This window comes from Lampetra planeri, chromosome 7 (genome assembly GCF_965212315.1).
Source record: "Lampetra planeri chromosome 7, kcLamPlan1.2.h2, whole genome shotgun sequence".
Lineage (NCBI taxonomy): Eukaryota > Metazoa > Chordata > Hyperoartia > Petromyzontiformes > Petromyzontidae > Lampetra > Lampetra planeri.
In genome coordinates this window covers 17,346,699-17,365,501 of record NC_136113.1, presented here as the reverse complement: position 1 = coordinate 17,365,501, position 18,803 = coordinate 17,346,699, and the positions used below count along the sequence as shown (strand labels likewise).

Below are 18,803 nucleotides of genomic sequence, written 5' to 3'. Positions count from 1 at the left end.
TCGTCGTTTGCAAGCGGGTAAAAAAAAAGTTAGAGCAATCACGTGCTTTTATTTTTCAAATAAAGATGTGCCTGGGCTTGGGAGCGAGATAACATTTTTGATGCGAAACGAACAAAAGCGTTTGCGGAAATGAACCATTCTGTCACCACCGCGGCCGAGCCACGCGTGGTCGAATGCTGATGCGAGGGTCCCCGTGGTGTTGTCCGTCGCGCCGGGCAAGCACCCTCGGAAGTGGAGATTGGACATCGTCGCTCGCGGGCCATGCCAGGATTCCTGCTCCGCTCAAGCTCCGAGGTTATTTTGTTTTAGCGAACGAGGCGAGAACTCAAGAGGCCAAGAGGATGGTCGATCTCATTCGCAAGAGTGACCCTGGGTCAAACAAAACAAATAAGCAAATAATATACAAACTCGAGACCCGCAATGACGCAAGAAACACCCAACGCTCACATCGCGGGCTCGAGAGAGCCGTCCATCCGCCGGGTATACACAGCACTTGCCCCAAGAGTCTGGGTCGGCAACACGGGGGACCTTTGTCTTTGCACAAGAGCGGGTGAAGGGGGCACGCAGCGGCCTCGCACCTGGATCTGGGCTATCCAATCATCGAAGAGACGATTCCACCGATTTACCGGACCACTTGCTCGACTAATCTAGTAACTCGAAAATAGCAAACGTCTCACCCGTTTCCACGTGTGCCGCTGGACGGGAGGTTACGGGGTGGGGCTTTGTAACGTCATCCAATTTGATGAAGCAACTAACTCAGGCCTGCTTTACTCGTATCCTCCATAATTCTGACGGCAGGGATGAGGAGAACGAGTGGGGGGTGGTGGCGAACAGAGTGAGGTCACTCACCCAGAGGCCCCGAAATACGTGATGCAGCTTCATCTCCACCCTCCTATCGCCTCCACCATCACCTCCACCATCACCTCCCCCATCACCTCCACGTTCTCGCACAGTCAGCCACGGCCTCGAGCAGGAGTTGGTCTACCACCCCGTGGCAACATAATAAACTGGTGTTTAAATGATCGTCCGTCACCATCTACTGCTCGTTGCAAGCTTCGTCCCACCTACGTCATCATGGCTCCGATGTGCGAGGTTTGCAATGGCGAGCGCGTTCCGCAATACGGCACGAGGTGGCAACTGGCGACACATCACGTGTGGCTCCACAGACACCCAGACTCACCCACCAAGCCCCACCCACACTCACCCAACAAACTTCGCCCAGACTCACCCACCAAGCCCCACCCAGACTCATCCACCAAGCCCCGCCCACACTCACCCACCAAGCCCCGCCCACACTCACCCACCAAGCCCCGCCCACACTCACCCACCAAGCCCCACCCACACTCACCCACCAAGCCCCACCCACACTCACCCACCAAGCCCCACCCACACTCACCCTCACCCACACTCACACTCACCCACCAAGCCACACCCACACTCACCCACCATGCCCCACCCACACTCACCCTCACCCACACTCACCCACCAAGCCCCACCCACACTCACCCACCAAGCCCCACCCACACTCACCCACCAAGCCCCACCCACACTCACCCACCAAGCCTCACCCACACTCACCCACCAAACCAGCTTCTCCATTCACTCATCGCCCACGCAGAGCTCACATCGCCCCAACCTCCATCCGCCAACTGCTCTCCCGCCAGGCCTCGACCCGAGGCCCGGAGAACTCCCCCCCTCCCCTCGCAGCGCCGTGGCCATCCCTGTGACGTCATCCAGGCGTATATCGGCGATGGGTTGAAGGCAACTTCGCACAAAACTCCACCGCGTCCTATCCCGCACGCGACTTCTCGCGCCCCGAGATCATCAGCTGTGTCCCGCCGTCGGAAGAGCGCGCCCGCGCGAGAGAGAGACACTTTGTGTGTTTTGACCGCTGCTCATATGCCGAAGTGAGTGATCTGCTGCACAGGTTACACCGCGTGCTTCGCCACACCGTCGGCGTGGCAGTGTTTGTAAGAATGCCATGGCACGTTCCTGGTGCTGCGCGCGTGAGCCGTGTGAACACCGCCCTTCAGGTATCACGAGAAGCGGTGCTTAGTGTTGCCCTAAACCTGTTCTTAGGGATTCTAGGAATATCGGGAACAACGATGCAGGATTTTGATCGATCGGCGTACCTTATACTCTAGTGCCTCGCGCTGGTAATCCCGAATCGGGACAAGCCGAGCAGCAACCGCAGCAGCGTTTCGAAGAATGCGGAGATCACCGCGGGATGGTGGAAGCCGAGCGATTCCACCCCCTTCCACGCGTGCGCGGCGGTGCGCGGGGTGTGCGCCAGCCCTCGCTTCGCAGAGACTCGGAACAATGCGATGCCAACGTCTGGGGCGCATGTGCCGGGCTGCGTGTACCGCTGCTCAGCGCGGCGTGGCACTGCTGCGTTGCGCTGCTGCGCATACACGGAGAGGTCCAACCTCCATCACTGACTCGCCGATCCAGCTCCACCCAGATTCACTCGCACCCAGCTCACCCCCTCTCCCCACCGATCCCCTCTCCATTCAACCCCCGCATCCCTAGATCCCCCCACCCCCCCACAACGTTTCCTATTTGACGTCGTGGCGTCTATATTGGCTTGGGACAAAGAGATCCCACGACGAGCGGTCACGGCTTCTCGCTCTCGGAGCTCATCATCGGCTCTTCCCCCAGGGAGGCGACGAGAGGGGGGAGAGTGGTTGTCGGTGCTGTTTTCTGGCCGAATGGCGAAGTGAGTGGCCCCGCGAGCGAGACTTTGGGCTTCCCCGAGCCCGCACGCGCTCTCTGAAACACCGCAACTCGCGCGCAGGCAGAGGCGCGCGCGAGTTGTTTCACCTTCGTGTCCGTGTGTAATGTGCATCATGTTTATACACTCACAATTCAGTGTTGCCGATGCTGTGCGTCCGCCTGAATGGCACGCACAGAGGGAGATGTTGGATCGACTCCTGGGTTCCCGTGTGTGTCTGTTTACCAGGGTATGTATGTTGAACTTTTTTCGCGCCGTACGTAGCCAACCGTGCTAACCCGAGGTGCTCTATTCGGGTGAACGTTATACCCAGAGTGTTGTTGTTTGCAGCGCAAAAAAAATGTGTTTTAAAAAAAGTGAAATCGCATCAATGAGCCACGGATTTATTTACAACTCTTGTGTGGCTGCTTTGTTCGCCCACTCAGCGGCGGTGACGCCACCACTGGGTTTGTACCACGCTTGGCTACGTCCGGTGCGAAAGAAGTTAAACATAAATATACGTCATGCACTTTTAGCCCACGTGTAGTTGTCGAAGGCTCATCACTGGCAGGGAGTCACGGGACAGACCCACGTTCATGGATTGACAGACGACTGGTCGATAGATGAACCACCTGTGCCCCCATTGTGCCAACTTGCTGCGTTTTATCAGCCTGGAACTCTGTCCGTTGTTGTGAGTGTCCGTCCTCGGCCCTCTGTTGCTGCGGTAAGGCGCACACATGTCGCATATTTGTTTATGGTGTCTTTGCACATAGAGTATATAAACACCGTGCTCTGTTAGGCCACGCAATGTACAATGTGTGAGCGGGGCGGGGGTGGTGGCTATGCACGTGGCCTGTAGTCCAGCGCTGTGGAGGCGGCGAGGGTTGGTCGATGGTCGTCGAGGAGGTGCCACACCCTGGCTCGCATTACACACAAGTGTGGACTGATCGCCATCTGTTTCCGTCTGTACGGGATTGAGTGTTACCCCCTCGCGCGCGTGGGTTTTCTCCCATTGCTTCGGTTTCCTCCCACTTGTACAAACACGCATGAGTTGGATGAAACGGCGTGAGCTTCCTGGATAAATAAGTGCCATTGAAGTATCATGCTGTTGCGTGCGTGGCTCTCGCCTTAAGAGATTGTACACGTGTTCAAATCTCGTCTATCCACTGCTGGATAAATACTTTCTTTCCTGCGTCGCCGGAGTCGACTGAGAACTTTTGAGCAGATGAATGTTGTTTTGGCAACAGTAATCTAGAGCGAGGTGTGTAGTAGGTGGAGTAAGTTTATCTCGGCCTCGCGGTGCGCTGCGTTGCACCGCTAGTCGAGTAGATAACCATGTGTTCAATAAACCCTCGGAGCCAGGATGACCGTCCAACTCCGATCGTCATTTATTGATTGTAACAGGTAAAACTGGTGAGAAAACACAGATACAGCATCTGTTATAATTCGGAAACACCCACACAATGAACACCACAGCATCAGAACATTGTCTCGGATAACAATAGATCCTGGAAGGACCAGGCCTCCACATTACCCCTGAACAACTAGACAAAGGCACAAGCTGGTGCGTTGCATACAGGCACATAGTGTATTCATCCCACTGCACCCCAAATGTACAGCATTACACTTAACACTAAACTGTGGATGAGATACTTCGTCATCACTCTCAGGATCGCAACATAGGCACAAGTCTGACTCGACCTACTAAATCACAAGTAACATCCACAATAAGGAAAGTCACAGGCTTCGTTACTAACTAGGCCTCGTATTTACTACAACAACTTAACGGCACCATAAAGGCATTTACATTTCTATAACGGTCATTCCAACATCACAACAGCATTTCCAATATTATAGGAATATAAACAACTTACAGATAATGCTTCTTAAGCTCCCACAATGGACAAATGCGGCTGTGGTCTCACTGAGATGCGATGCGTGCCACCATCTTGACTTATCTGTGTAATGGCTGACGCCCGCGTGGTACAGTGGAAATCTAACATCGTCACTTACTGGTCACGTGACCAACATTAGCATCAAAAAACAGGAACTTCCTGTGAACGTACGCTCCCCATCTGCCGTGAGGCAAGACACTCCCCGTCTGGTATCTAGGAGATACCAGCATTTATTTCCTATCTCATAAACAAGTGTATAACAACTTCAACGGGTCGACTTATTTGTCCATATCTTTGCGAGAGAGAAGTAGTACTATCTCGACTATGGGCCTGATGAAAGTTCTTGCGACACCTTGCTTCGCAATCATAACCTCGACCTTTCGAACTTTTCCATCGGCACTTGGAATCGACTTGAGGATGCGGCCCATTGGCCACTCATTCCGTTTGGCTTGGTTGTCCTTCAGTAGGACGAGGTCGCCTTCTTGGATGTCTGGTCTATTAGACTGCCACTTGTTGCGCACTTGGAGTGTCGTAAGGTACTCGTTTTTCCAGCGACGCCAGAACGTGTTCGCGAAGCTCTGCACTTGTCTCCATTGACGTCTGTAGAGGTCTGCAGTGCTGGCCTCCTCGGTAGGTGCTGTGAGCACATCTGTCTTCTGGGTAAGAAGTGTAGCAGGAGTCAAGATGAATGGTGACTCCGGGTCGGTTGAGACGGGGATCAGGGGTCTTGAGTTAATTATGGCTGAGACCTCGGCCATGAGAGTGGTCAAGACCTCGTGAGAGAGCCGTGTGGACCCGACATCACATAGCATGGAGTCGAGAATGCGTCGAGCAATCCCGATCATGCGTTCCCAGGCTCCACCCATGTGCGAAGAGTGGGGAGGATTGAAGATCCATGAGCAGCCTTGGTCACTAAGGTATTTCCTGACAGAATAATCTTCGACATTCTCCGTATTGATCTTAAGCTCTTTACATGCTCCTATGAAATTGACTCCACAATCAGAACGGAGTTGCTTGGCTGGCCCTCTGATGGCGAAGAACCTCCGGAGTGCATTTATAAAGCTCGAAAAATCCATGGACTCGATGACTTCGATGTGCACTGCTCGTGTACTCATACAGGTGAACAGCACTGCCCAACGTTTGCTGTTCGCGAGCCCTCCTCTGGTGCGGCGGGAGATGACTGTCCACGGTCCGAACACGTCAATCCCTACAGAGGTGAAGGGAGGTTCCACACTGAGTCGATCGGCTGGGAGGTCTGCCATTTTCTGTTCTTCCTGTTTTCCACGTAGCTTGCGACACCGGATACACTTGTGGATTGTGCTGGCGATGCACCTCTTTGCTCCAACGATCCACAGCCCTGCAGATCGGATTGCTCCTTTTGTGAAGTGCCGACCTTGGTGCTTGACCTTCTCGTGGTAGTGGCGCACGAGTAAGATTGCGATGTGGCTCTGGCTTGGGATTATGAGGGGGTTTCGTTCATTCTCATCTAATTTTGCATTCCCTAGCCGACCAGCGATCCTGAGCAAGTCGTCTTTGTCCATCCCGGGGTTTAGCTTCCTGAGGGTGCTGACCCTAGGAAGGTCTTCTCCCTTGTTGATGGCCTTGATCTCACTTGCATAAGCTGCCTGTTGCACACAGCGGAAGATTGATTTCCTTGCTCTGGAAAGCTCGTCTTCAGTGCGTGGCACTGTGCAGTAATGCCATCCATTGCAGCTACCAGTGGTGCCTCTCATCGGGCGATGGAAGCAGTCTGCGATATGCGTTAAATGTGCTATCGCTCGCACGAGCGTCGTCCATTTCGAGAAATGTTCAAAATGGTGTGGACTCAGTGGACTTCTTGGTCGCACATTTGTTACGAAAGTTGTCACTAGAGGACGAATCTCCTTGTCGGACTCCGGCTCTAAGAGTCCAAAGGTCTCCTTGGTAGTACATGGGCCAACGTCACGTCGTAACAGGAACGCTGGACCCGTCAGCCAGATGGTTTGATTCAGCAGAGATGCAGGGACAGACCTAGTTGCGAGATCTGCTGGATTCTGGTCAGTTGGAACGTAATTCCATTGCTCCGGCTGCGTCGATCTCCTGATGCGCTCCACCCGGTTGCTGATGTAGGTGTAGAACCTTCTGGTTTGGTTGTTTATGTAGCCTAGTACGACCTTACTGTCCATGTAGAACTTGACCGCGTCCAGTTTGACGTCAAATTCGTCTAAGATCAGTTCCGCCACCTCTGTAGCAAGAACGGCTCCACACAGCTCGAGCCTTGGGATGGTATGTTCTGGTTGTGGGGCCTTGCCGTGGAACTCCTTCCAGGATTCCCACTCAGACGACAGCTCCGAGTCGAGGAACGGAGAGGCCACGGCGGCAGCAACCACCGCCACGACCACCAGCAGAGCGACGATCAGCGACTTCGTCTTAGTCTTCTTCCCGTCAGTCAGGGCTGGCTTGGAGAAACGTGGAGGAACAAAATCCAGCGAAGACGGTGGATGTACAAGCGAAGTCGTGGTGGTTTCTTCGTAAGTCTGCATGGTACAGCCTTGACTTCTCTCGCCGAGTTTCTCTTTCAGCGTGAGGTGGTTGGGGCACAGTTTGAAGAGCGACGTGCATCCATTCACGAGCACACTCGTTCTGAATGTGCTAATGTGGTCTGGTTTGTGGGTTCCATCGAGACAAACGTCACCCACGATGACCCATCCTAGATCGAGTCTCTGGGCGTAGGGAGCGTCGTGAGGTCCATTGCGTTGGTCGCGAACCTTGTGGACTCTCAGCATGTCCCTGCCGAGCAGAAGTAAAATCTGTGCCGCGTGATCCAATGGCGGGATGAACTCTGCTATGGGTTTCAGGTGTGGGTGGTGACGTGCAACTTCGGGCGTGGGAATCTCACTCCTGTCGTCCGGTATCTCATTGCACTCTGTCACCGTAGGAAGGGCTAGCTTCATGGTGCTATCTATGGTTTCCACCATGAGGCCGCTCGCTCTTCTTCCCGCTGTCTCCATCAGTCCTGAGCATGTTCTGAGCGTGTATGGAAAGGAATTCCCACCTACACTCAGCTGATCAAAGAACTCTGACCTTGCCAAAGACCTGTTGCTCTGGTCGTCCATTATGGCGTACATCCTTACTGCCCATTCAGGATGTCCTTTGGGATAGACTCGGACGAGGCATATCTTTGAGCAAGATCTTCCTTTGAAGCCTTCTCCACAGACTTCTGTGCATTTGGTTGTGATTGACGAAGTAAGTGCGGCGGTCTCGCCTTGCTCCCCGCCGTGCTCTGCTTCGGGATCGGAAGCCTTAGTGCTACTGGGTTTCGAGTAAAATGTGTGCAGAGCAGTTGCGTGTTTGTCGCTGCCACATTCCTCGCACTTGATATCTGCCTTGCAATTCCTTGCAAGGTGGTTAGTAGAAGCACAGCATTTGAAGCACACTCCAAATTCTTTCAGCATGTTCTTCCGCTCTTCCAATGGCTTCCTCCTGAACTCACGGCATTTCTGGAGGGAGTGAGGTTTATCATGCAATGGGCATTGCTTCTCTGGATCCTCTATCTTTTTCTTTGTGGTGGTTGCCTGGACAGAGTTTGCGAATGTCGTCGGAGAGACCTCAGTCTTGTGTACAGAAATTGGCACTCTCGCTGTTCCTCGTTTCGCCATTGCTCTTTCCATTTTTGGGAGATCTGGACTGGAAATCCCCGTGGTGCCAAACATGAAACTCGGGTCCTTTCTAGTCTTAGCCAGGTTGCGGATAAACTATGAGAAAAAAGAGAATGGGGGGAATGCAACTTGATGCTCTGACTTGTATCTTGAACCCGCTGTTCTCCATTTTTCCTGCACGTCAAATGGCAATTTCTCTACGATGGAGTTCACGCCATGGTAGGTATTCAAGAAAATGAGACCTGGTAAGTAGGGATCAGCCTGGGCTGATTCAAGCTCCATCAAAAGATCTCCAAGCTCCTGTAACCTTTTATTGTCTCGACCAGAGATTTTTGGAAAGTTCTGCAACTTCTTGAAGAGAGCCTTCTCAATGGTTTCTGGGCTACCATAGCACTCCTCGAGCCTCTCCCACACCGCATGCAGGCTTGAGGCGGGGTCGTCAATGTTTGCTGACCGGATCCTCTTTGCGTACTCTGCAGATTCATTTCCTAACCATTTCACCAACAGGTCGAGTTCTTCACTTGCAGAGATGTCTGCATTTCGGATTGCATTCCTGAAGGTAGATCTCCAGGCTCGATAGTTCTCAGAGTGGTCATCAAACTTAACGAGTCCTGTGTTGATTAGTTCGCGGTGAGCCAGGTACCTTGCAAAGTCTCCTAGTCCTGCTGATCCAGGGTGTGTCCATACTGGCACTTGTGAGGCAGCATTATTGGCTGTATTGCCTAGCATGCCGTCATTTGCGATGGCGTTGGACTGTGGGCCCAAAGGGTTTCGATCACGTTGGCTGGATCCCTTTATGTGACTGTCTGGAATGTGGGTCTGACTTGGTGCATCCACGTCTGACCCCACGTGCGCGACGCTGAGTTGGCGACTAACTGCCAGGGCAGGATATGCATTTCCACCATTCCTGTAGACAGCATTCATGTTCATTCGGAGTGGAGATGGCGATGCCTGAACGTCCACCCTTTGTTCAGTATGGTTTGGTGGAGGAGCATTGATGCATTGTTCAGACCAGTCCAAAATATTTTTTCTGGTGAGTTGATCGCGGTCCTTGACAGGTATCTGAGTGCCAAACTCACTCCAATTCTCTTCCTTATCCAGGTTGGCTGCTGCCTCGAGCACCTCTGCCTGGGCCATTGCAGCAGCTGCTTCCCTTTTGAGTTGTAGGGTGCTTAACTTAGCATCCAGCTCAATGTTCTTCCGCGTGGCGGTAGCCACTAATATACTCTCTTGCTCTTCAAGCTCTGCTTTCTTCCGTGCAGCAGTAGCCGCTAATATACTCTCTTGCTCTCGTGCGGCAGCAGTTGCTAATATACTTTCTTGCTCTGCGAGCTCTGCTTTCCTCCGTGCGGCAGCAGTTGCTATGCTTGCTTCTTCTTGTATGTGGGCCTTTTCAATTAGCATGGCTTCCTCTTCAGCCATGTAGGCAATGCGGGCGTTTGCTGCTTCTGCTGCTGTGCGTGCCTGAGCTGCTGCCATACTAGTAGATGATGTCTTTGAGTGTGCTGAGGCTTTAGATTTTGAGGTGGACCTGGATGAGACAGAGTGCTGAGATCGTGTCTCTCTTAAGCCCTCCACACGGTCCATTGCATCTTGTATCACTGCCTGCACATTATCATCGAGCAGTTCGAGGAAGTACTCTTGTCTGCGCACTCCCTCAATGCCCTCTTCTGTTTTCACCTTCATCAGGAGGGAGATGTATCTATTTGCCAGGAGTTTGTAGCTTGAGCTGCTCACATTCACTCGCTGGATGGCCCGCTGAATTGAGGCCACTGTCTGAGGCATTTGAAGCTTCAGATGAATCTGCTTCAACCCGGTTCCATGCCCGTTGTATCCTGGCATCAAGGTCCTGTTTCTCAGCCTCATAGCTTTCCAAGGCCCGTTGCGTCAACCTGACCTCCCTCTGGGGCCTTGAATTCCCTTGGTCCTCTTGAGGCAGGATGGGAGATCCTGGATTGCTTGATTCACCTTCTTCAGCATCTCTCCCTGCTGAACTGTGGCTTTCCATGCTGCGATGCTTGCAGCACAATTTTAATGTAGACTCGTTGCAGAGCTCCTTGCTTGTTGCAGGCTGGCTGCAGAGCTGGCTGCAGAGTTGACTGCAGGGCTGGCTGCAGAGCTGGCTGCAGGGCTGGCTGCAGAGCTGACTGCAGAGCTGACTGCAGGGTTGGCTGCAGAGCTGGCTGCAGGACTTCTTGGGAGCTTTAAGAAGAGTATCTTTTTACTATCTCGGCCTCGCTGTGCGCTGCGTTGCACCGCTAGTCGAGTAGATAACCATGTGTTCAATAAACCCTCGGAGCCAGGATGACCGTCCAACTCCGATCGTCATTTATTGATTGTAACAGGTAAAACTGGTGAGAAAACACAGATACAGCATCTGTTATAATTCGGAAACACCCACACAATGAACACCACAGCATCAGAACATTGTCTCGGATAACAATAGATCCTGGAAGGACCAGGCCCCCACATTACCCCTGAACAACTAGACAAAGGCACAAGCTGGTGCGTTGCATACAGGCACATAGTGTATTCATCCCACTGCACCCCAAATGTACAGCATTACACTTAACACTAAACTGTGGATGAGATACTTCGTCATCACTCTCAGGATCGCAACATAGGCACAAGTCTGACTCGACCTACTAAATCACAAGTAACATCCACAATAAGGAAAGTCACAGGCTTCGTTACTAACTAAGCCTCGTATTTACTACAACAACTTAACGGCACCATAAAGGCATTTACATTGCTATAACGGTCATTCCAACATCACAACAGCATTTCCAATATTATAGGAATATAAACAACTTACAGATAATGCTTCTTAAGCTCCCACAATGGACAAGTGCGGCTGTGGTCTCACTGAGATGCGATGCGTGCCGCCATCTTGACTTATCTGTGTAATGGCTGACGCCCGCGTGGTACAGTGGAAATCTAACATCGTCACTTCCTGGTCACGTGACCAACATTAGCATAAAAAAAACAGGAACTTCCTGTGAACGTACGCTCCCCATCTGCCGTGAGGCAAGACAAAGTTAGAAGCCATTCAAAAGGAGACCAGGTGAAGGCAGGGTGTGAGAGTGGGGCAGTGAGGTGGTGTTCAAGGGGGTCAGTAGTAACGCAGAGCTGGATGTGTCATCAGCATTGTTATGATGGTCAACATTTAAATCTGGAGATGATTTTGCCAAGAGGGAAAATCTATCTCGGCAAGAGCAACAGGTGGCCCGGGATGGAGACTCGCGGGTCACCAAAGCACAGGGGATTTTGGGAGGAAGATGGCCCTGTTGTACGGACTTGTCCAAGGTGAACGCTGTTGTTGGCGCTGTCCATGGAAGTAGCAACTTCGCATTTAATTCGGAACATTCGCTCCAGCAAAGACGAACCATAGTGAGTGAAAAAGTAAAAATTGACTCTTTCCACAGATATTTGCAGGGAGAAAACAAACGAGTTTCAACCCTATACTGGCATATCGTGGCGTACAGAAATGGATAGAATGTAAGATTTTCAATTTCGTTGAAGTTTATCTCGTGGTAATTATTCTCTTGTGTATGTGGGCTTATGTGTGTGTGTATAACTGTGGGGAGCGGTAGTGTAGTGGTTAGCGCTATGAACCCGGCGACCCGGGTTCGATTCCCGCTCACGGCCAACATCTGTGACGATTATAACTGAACCGGTCCTTGTCTTTGCGTGTAACTGTGGGAGCAGTGGCCTTCGTGGTTGGTTCACTACGCAAGGAACCCATCCACGCGAGTGAATTCCCAGCCACTTTGTGAGTGATATCTGAACCAGTTCTGGGCCCTCCCCTAGATGGACTCGGCCTTAAATGAGTACCCGACATGGCGTGCACAACATCCGCACTGGGGCGGCAAAAGCCAGCGGTGGGGGTTGTCACCACACCACCCGACTAATGTGCCGTGCCAGACCTTAACAGGCGCTCGCTAACGGCACTTGCCCCTAGAGCCCATGTCGGCCACACGGTGGCGGGGGGAAGAGGCGGGGGGATGATCCTTGACATTCCGTGCTGCGTCACCTGTGCAGGTACGGGAGCGGTCAGTCGCAGCCGCACTTGTGGCAAATCTACCTGGGCATCACGTCGCCCATCAGCCTCACGACGCCCACCGAGGAGGAGGTGCGCTCCAGCGACCTCCTGCAGGAGGCCCTGCAGCAGCTGAATGTGTTCGAGGAAGTCGTGGAGCTGGAGCAAAGGTTCGTGTCGTGACCCTCCCTCCCTTCGCCAATGTCACCCCTTGCCACCACCGCCACCACAGTTACAACCAATAACTCACCCCGTAGGTGGACAGCACCACGCCCGGCCGCCTTTGGGAATCGAACTCGGGTCGCCGGATTCTGAGGGCAGCGCGCTAACCGCTACACTGCCGCTCCCCACTGTCGCCACCGCCACCGCGTTCTTCATGCGCACTCGTACGACGGGCCTTGTATCAATCCGCTACTGGATGAGGGCATCCCGCGCCGCGTAAGTCGTGGCGGTTATTTGACCGCGCTTCACCGCGCTGGTCGGTGTGGGTTTCGCCGAGCGCGTGGAGCATCGGTGTGGGATGTACGAGATGCTGCACGGCTGTGAATTTTGCTGCCCTGCCCTGCCCTGCCCTCTGCTGTCAACCGCATAACCTGCAGCCTACAGCAACCTGAGGTGCATGGTGGCTTCAGATCCGAGTCTTCTCCAGGCTGAACCCAGTTTAGCTTCCGCGATCTGATGTCTAGGACACAATTGTAACACGGTAGTGCATTATTAACATATTCACGACATTCAGAGCTTTCATAATGCGTATTGCAATGGATAATTGGCTTGTTCACCGACTGTAGTGTCCGTGGAAGAGGCTTGCTGCGATATGGCTGTGTGGTGTTCGGTGACTGCCATGCACAGTGGCTGGAATCGAACTTGGATGATGAGCTCGTTAAAAAACTTCAACTCTCGATGTTCAAGTGACTGTCGTAATTAAAGTGAAAACTGCTTTAAAGCAACACTTTATTCCACCCATTACGAGGCACGTGCGCGCGTGCCTGTCTCCGACACGCTGATCGCTCTGGCGCTATCGTAATGAACCACCGTTAGACTCATTTGTGACGCTCGCTACTTAAATTATGGCGAGGTTTTTTATTTTTTCCCCCTTTTAACGTGCACTTCAATTTTTTTAACATTGATAGATTTAATAAAAATAACATTTGGATAAATTAGAGGGAAGGAAAAAAAATCGTATCGCCGGAATATTTTAATCATGGAGAGACAGCGCTTTAATGAGATTATCAGCACGAGTGCAGTTAATAATCTGCAGGAAAATAAATGCAGCCGTCTTCACGATTTTGCTCCGCCCTGTGCGCTGCCCAGCGATGTCGCTCCCCGTTGCACAATTCTCCCTAAAGTTTGAGCGATTTGGTCGCTGGGCTAATTCGGTGAGGCATTAGCCATCAACAAGCGTGCATATCATGAGATTCACTCTCCTCCTCATCGTCATCGCCTCCCCCTGACGTGTGAAGTAAACACCAAGCTTCTGTGTCGTTAAACCCGCCACCACCCGATGCAGCCAACTAGTAAGGGTTGTCACGTAAACAAAACGTGACAATGTGTTGCGAGTACAGCACGCCGGTGTGTTGGAGAGCACACCCATCACATTTACAATTAGAGTACGACATTTCATCAGTAATTACAGCTAGCATCATCAGGCGACAGCCAGATTTGACCGCCAGGTACGCTATATTAATTGCAAATTGGCATGTTCTTTGTACGTGACAAACCTTTCTAATTGGCTTTGTCGGGTGGTGGCCGGTTTCACGACACATTTGTATATTTACGCGATCTAACCCCAACCCCTCTTATGGATGACATTGGTCGCGTAAGCCCCTACTTCGTGTCAAGCTTCTCGATTGCCATTGGTCACCGATTATTTTTGTCTTCTGCAAGTATTAATCCCGGTCGATGGATCGTATGAAATTATAGATCATAGGAAATCCAAGGCTGTACGCGTTGTCGTGATAGATTCAATTGTTTTTGTATCTACCTCGTTATTAACGTGCCCTACAATCACCGCCGCGTCCATTTATACTACCGCCATTAATTCTATCACGATGGTCGTGATGGAATTAGTATTTCGTTAGCAAACGTCTCGTTGGTTTGCAGGTTGAATAATCTATTTTAATCTCCGTTTTGCCTTTGAGGGGACTTTTCACCACTTACTTTTGTAATCTTTTTTAGGTAACTTTTTTCTTTTTGCTCAATCTTTCAACGGGAGGATTTCGATGAAAGAAAACGTCAAACTCCTGCCAGCCATGGCTGCCAAACATTTGAAAATCTCGACAAACTCCTCAATGCCTGATGAAATCACTGAAGCAGCTTTCATTTTTATTTATGCTGATGCAAGCTTGTCACACCGGATCAATAAGAACACAGGCAATTTCAGACGCATGCTGTGGGGTAGAAGGTAATGCAGGACAACAAGAAAGTGATTTTATTTGGATAAAAGTTCCGTGTAATTTTTTTTCCTTTGACCTTTGCAATGGATAAGTGCAGTGTTCGTGGCAGGGCCCGGGGGTATAATGTTGCTGCGTCAGTCTGTTTGTGAGCAGCTTCTTTTTTTGTTGTGATGGCTTCTCAATGTTTAGGCTGGCCGTCTTGGGCAAGCTGAACCACATGGTGAACCGGTGGGTCCAAGACTTCGCTGAAGCCAAGGTACGCTGGTGGTGGTGGTGGTGTCGGCTCTCGCTCGCCGTGCGTGACGACAGAAATGGGCCCCCACTCGAAGTCGCAGCCCGTTTGTCCATCGCGTGTTTGTGGGGAGTGGTGGTGCAGCGGATTAGCGCACTGTGCTACAAACCCGGCGACCCAAGTTTTATTCCTGCTCATGGCCAACACCGGTGATGATTATCTGAACCGGTCCTGGGCCTCCCCTAAGTCGACTCGGTCTCAAATGAGTACCTGGAGGGGTGTGCAAACATCGCCACTGGGGAGACAAAGGCGACCGGGTGTGGTGCTGGCCACCTACCACCTCATGTGGCGTGCCGGCCTTCATAGGTGCTCGCTAAGAGCACTTGGCCCAACAGTCTGTTAAAGCTATGAGGGGGATCTTTGTTTTTGTTCGTCGCCAAGCCCGTCTCCAGTCCCCCGCTGTGGTCTATTCGCACAGCTCCCGTGGCCTCGCCATCATTCACAGAGTTGGTGCTGTCTCTGTCACGTGGGACAGTGTCCAGTTTGTTGTGGACGAGGTGGTGGAGGTGTTGTTGTTGTTGTTATTCAAAGTGCTCGACCACAGTTTAAGTTCCCGTCGTTTTGATTTGCCACGTCCCTGTTCCGTGTTCCACAGGAGCTCTCGCCGAGCATCATTGAGAACATTTCCGCAAAGATCTGTACGTTCGGCTCGTTCCGGCTGGGCGTCCACAATAAAGGCAAGCGTCACACGAGGCCCTCCCCAGGATCTCGTGAGAGTGCGAGATGTTACGGTGGTGCCCTGCTCGAAAAGCCGCGATGCCCAGCGTAGGCAAAAGTAGATGTCGCTGTTACCTCCCCCTTCCGGGACGTTCAGTCGTAAGTGATCTAGCCAATCCATTGCTCGGTCTGAGAGTTGGGGAATTGCAGACCCACCCATCCACTGCCCTGGAATTTACATTTGGGGGGCGTGCGAAGTTTGTGTGGTCCGTGGTGAGGAGTTGGTAGCCACAGTTGCACACACTCGTGCATTTAGGTTTCAGTTACTTGTGCCATGAAGCTCTCTTAATCCACTATAAATAGGTAGTCCTCTATTGTTTAATTTTGTCGTACTTGTGACCCGTGTGCCGCCCGTTGTAATCGTCCTGTGGTACCTTCCTTGGCTGATGAATGCGAGCGACGCTTGCCCTACACTACATGACGTTAAACCGCGGAGGGTCTGTGTATGTCGCTAAAGAGTTCGCGTTCGTAAGTAACGACCGGTGGACTCAAAGCGGAGCTTGAGATGGCGGCGTTTCCACACCGTGGCCTCTCTCATGTGCTTCACCACGCGTGTCGCACACTCCGCCATCGCGTCGTTACCTTCCCCGCATCGCTCCGTTCCCCGCATGCCTCTCTCTAAGCGTCCCTCGTACCGTCTGCAGACGCAGATATCGACGCGCTGTGCGTCGCTCCGCAGCACGTCGATCGAACCGACTTCTTCACTTCCTTCTGCGAGCTGCTGAAGGAGACGAATGGCGTGACGAGCATACGGGTAACGCGCCTCTCCTCGCGTCGCGCTCCGTCGGCGGTGCGGTGGTTCACGCGCCGAGCGATGATCCCGGTCGTCTGGATCGAGTCCCGAGCCGTCGGACCGGGCGCCGGTGGCTACGCACATGGCCTGTTAGCCAGCACTGTGGAGGCAGCGAGGGTTGGTGAATCGCATAAATGTTGACGTCGAGGTGCCATACCCTGACTCGCCAGAAGGAAGGCAGCGAGCGGACGAATCGCCATCGGTTTTCATCTGTACGGAGTTGGAGTGTTGCACCCTCATTGCCCGCTCGCGCTCTTTGGTCTTCTCCAGGCTCTGGTTCCCTCCCACACGTGTATCCTAAACACTCGTCACCGTCCATTGGCTGAATAATCTTCAAATAAAAGCCCAACGAGAGAGCGGCAGGGTCCTCCTGGAAACGACTCCCACGACTCGTTGTGCCTTTCCTGGATAAATCGATAAATTATTATATAATTGTGCCTCGGGTCTCTCCTAGGTTGGCTCAGCCTAAAAGCAATACTTGCTGCAACACGTGTATCAACACCCTCGGTGAGAAGGCGCTTGGAGGGTGGCTCGGCCTGCGGGCTGCGGGCTTGGCGGCCATTCTTGTGCTGCTCCAGTCTTGGGCTCACCGATGGATCTCATTCCCCCCCCCCCCCTGCCCGTTTTTAATTATAATTATATACGTGGCATCTGTGTCTGCATGTCGCTATATGTGTGTGTATGTATATGTGTGTGTATGTATATGTGTGTGTATGTATATGTGTGTGTATGTATATGTGTGCGTATGTATATGTATCGTGAGTGAATAAAAATGGTTATTGGACTTAAAGGAAGTGGCGTGGGCCTCTGCTCAAAAGGAGGAGGGGCGCTCTCCTGTCCTGCGTTTGCTTTTGATAGAAAAACTAATTCTGGATTTCCGTTGCCTCCATATATTGGCAGTCTCTCCCGCACGTGCGTACGGACATTCACGACGTATTCTGATGTACTTTGTTGTCTTTTGCAGGCGGTGGAAGATGCCTTTGTGCCTCTCATCAGATTTCAGTTTGATGGCATTGAGGTGAGCGCGTGTCTTTGTGGCACCCCCTTGTGTGCCGTGCCAGCCTTCATAGGCGCTCGCGAACAGCACTTGCTCCTATGGTCTGGTTAAGGCTATATGGGGGATCTTTGTCTTTGGCACACAAAGGCACCCCGGTGTTTGTAACTCCCCGTTCCTCCTTGAACCTCCATGAATTACGGCTGCGATACATCTACTGCGTCAGACCGAGTTTGTTAGGCAGGGAGCACCAGTTAGCCCAAATCAGTTGGATTTCTGTTGTTGCCATTAAATTCCAAAGTTATTTTTATAGTGCAAATGATTAAAATAAATCGAAACATATCTTGTGCAAATACAATGACAATGTCATGGCATACTAAACTTACAGTAAACTTAAAATAAACTTTATTTTTTATTTTACCAGGCAAGGTCCGCCGAGCTATGTAGCTCTTTTTCAGAAGTGACCTGGCCACAAATGATAGCTCAACGAAGTGGCGTATGTAGAAATGTATAGCCGCCAAATACTCTAAACGCGTGACATTGATTTCAAATGTGGAGGGAAAACCGGAAGACCCGGAGACAAATCCACACCACGGGGAGAGAGACGTGAAGACTCCAATATACAGCAGCAGGCGTCATGGTCGGGATCGAACCCACGACCTCCTGTATACCAGGCGAGGGAGTTAACATCTCCTAGCCACCGTGGTGCCATATTGTCAACAATACGATAATGTTGTCTTTATTCTAAAATGTTGACAGTTCACAGTGGTCCAAATCGACGCGAACGTTTCCACGCACAAGGGGCGTTCTCGAGACGCTTCACTGCGTGACTTCGCCCTTTCGTTGTGCAGATCGACCTCCTCTTCGCGAGACTGAACATGCAGAGCATTCCCAAGAAACTTGACTTGCGAAACGACAACATCCTGAGAAACCTCGACATCCGCTGCATCCGGAGCCTCAACGGTGAGCGCTGAGCCGCCCCTGTCGTTTAATTCGCAATTCATTCCTCGTTTCATTCATTCATTCATGCAAACGTACAAATCATTTGCACGGCAGGGCCATGCAAGCATGGCCACGCGGTGGAGTCGTTCTTGCATTGGGGTCTGAAAAGAAACGAGGGGAGGCAACTCTTTCTGTAGCAAACAACTTTACCACCCCTGCACAGCTTCATGAAAGACATCACTTTTCCCGGTCTTCCCCACAAATAACATAATAAAGTAAATGTTCATCCCTCTGTCAACCCACTGCTGGATGGAGGCCTCCCCCAATGCTGAGTCGGTTATGAGAGTTGGCGAGAGCCGTGATTGTGGGCCCCGCCCCGAGCTGCTGTGG

At 51.9% G+C, this 18,803-nt stretch overlaps 1 protein-coding gene across 3 annotated transcripts in view; it reads left to right on the top strand.

Moving 5' to 3' along the window:
* Positions 1 to 1,598: 1,598 nt before the first annotated feature.
* Positions 1,599 to 18,803, top strand: part of PAPOLG (poly(A) polymerase gamma) — a 30,209-nt gene continuing 13,004 nt past the window's right edge. For 2 of the 3 annotated variants that reach the window (XM_078596618.1, XM_078596617.1), the window contains exons 1-7: positions 1,599 to 1,907; positions 12,285 to 12,452; positions 14,865 to 14,931; positions 15,563 to 15,644; positions 16,329 to 16,438; positions 17,442 to 17,495; positions 18,323 to 18,434. In XM_078596618.1, coding sequence (XP_078452744.1) covers positions 1,900 to 1,907; positions 12,285 to 12,452; positions 14,865 to 14,931; positions 15,563 to 15,644; positions 16,329 to 16,438; positions 17,442 to 17,495; positions 18,323 to 18,434 — 601 coding nt within the window. In that variant the 5' untranslated portion in view covers positions 1,599 to 1,899. Of the gene's footprint in view, positions 1,908 to 2,524; positions 2,717 to 12,284; positions 12,453 to 14,864; positions 14,932 to 15,562; positions 15,645 to 16,328; positions 16,439 to 17,441; positions 17,496 to 18,322; positions 18,435 to 18,803 lie in introns of those variants that run through there. The other variant, XM_078596619.1, reaches the window with a different exon arrangement.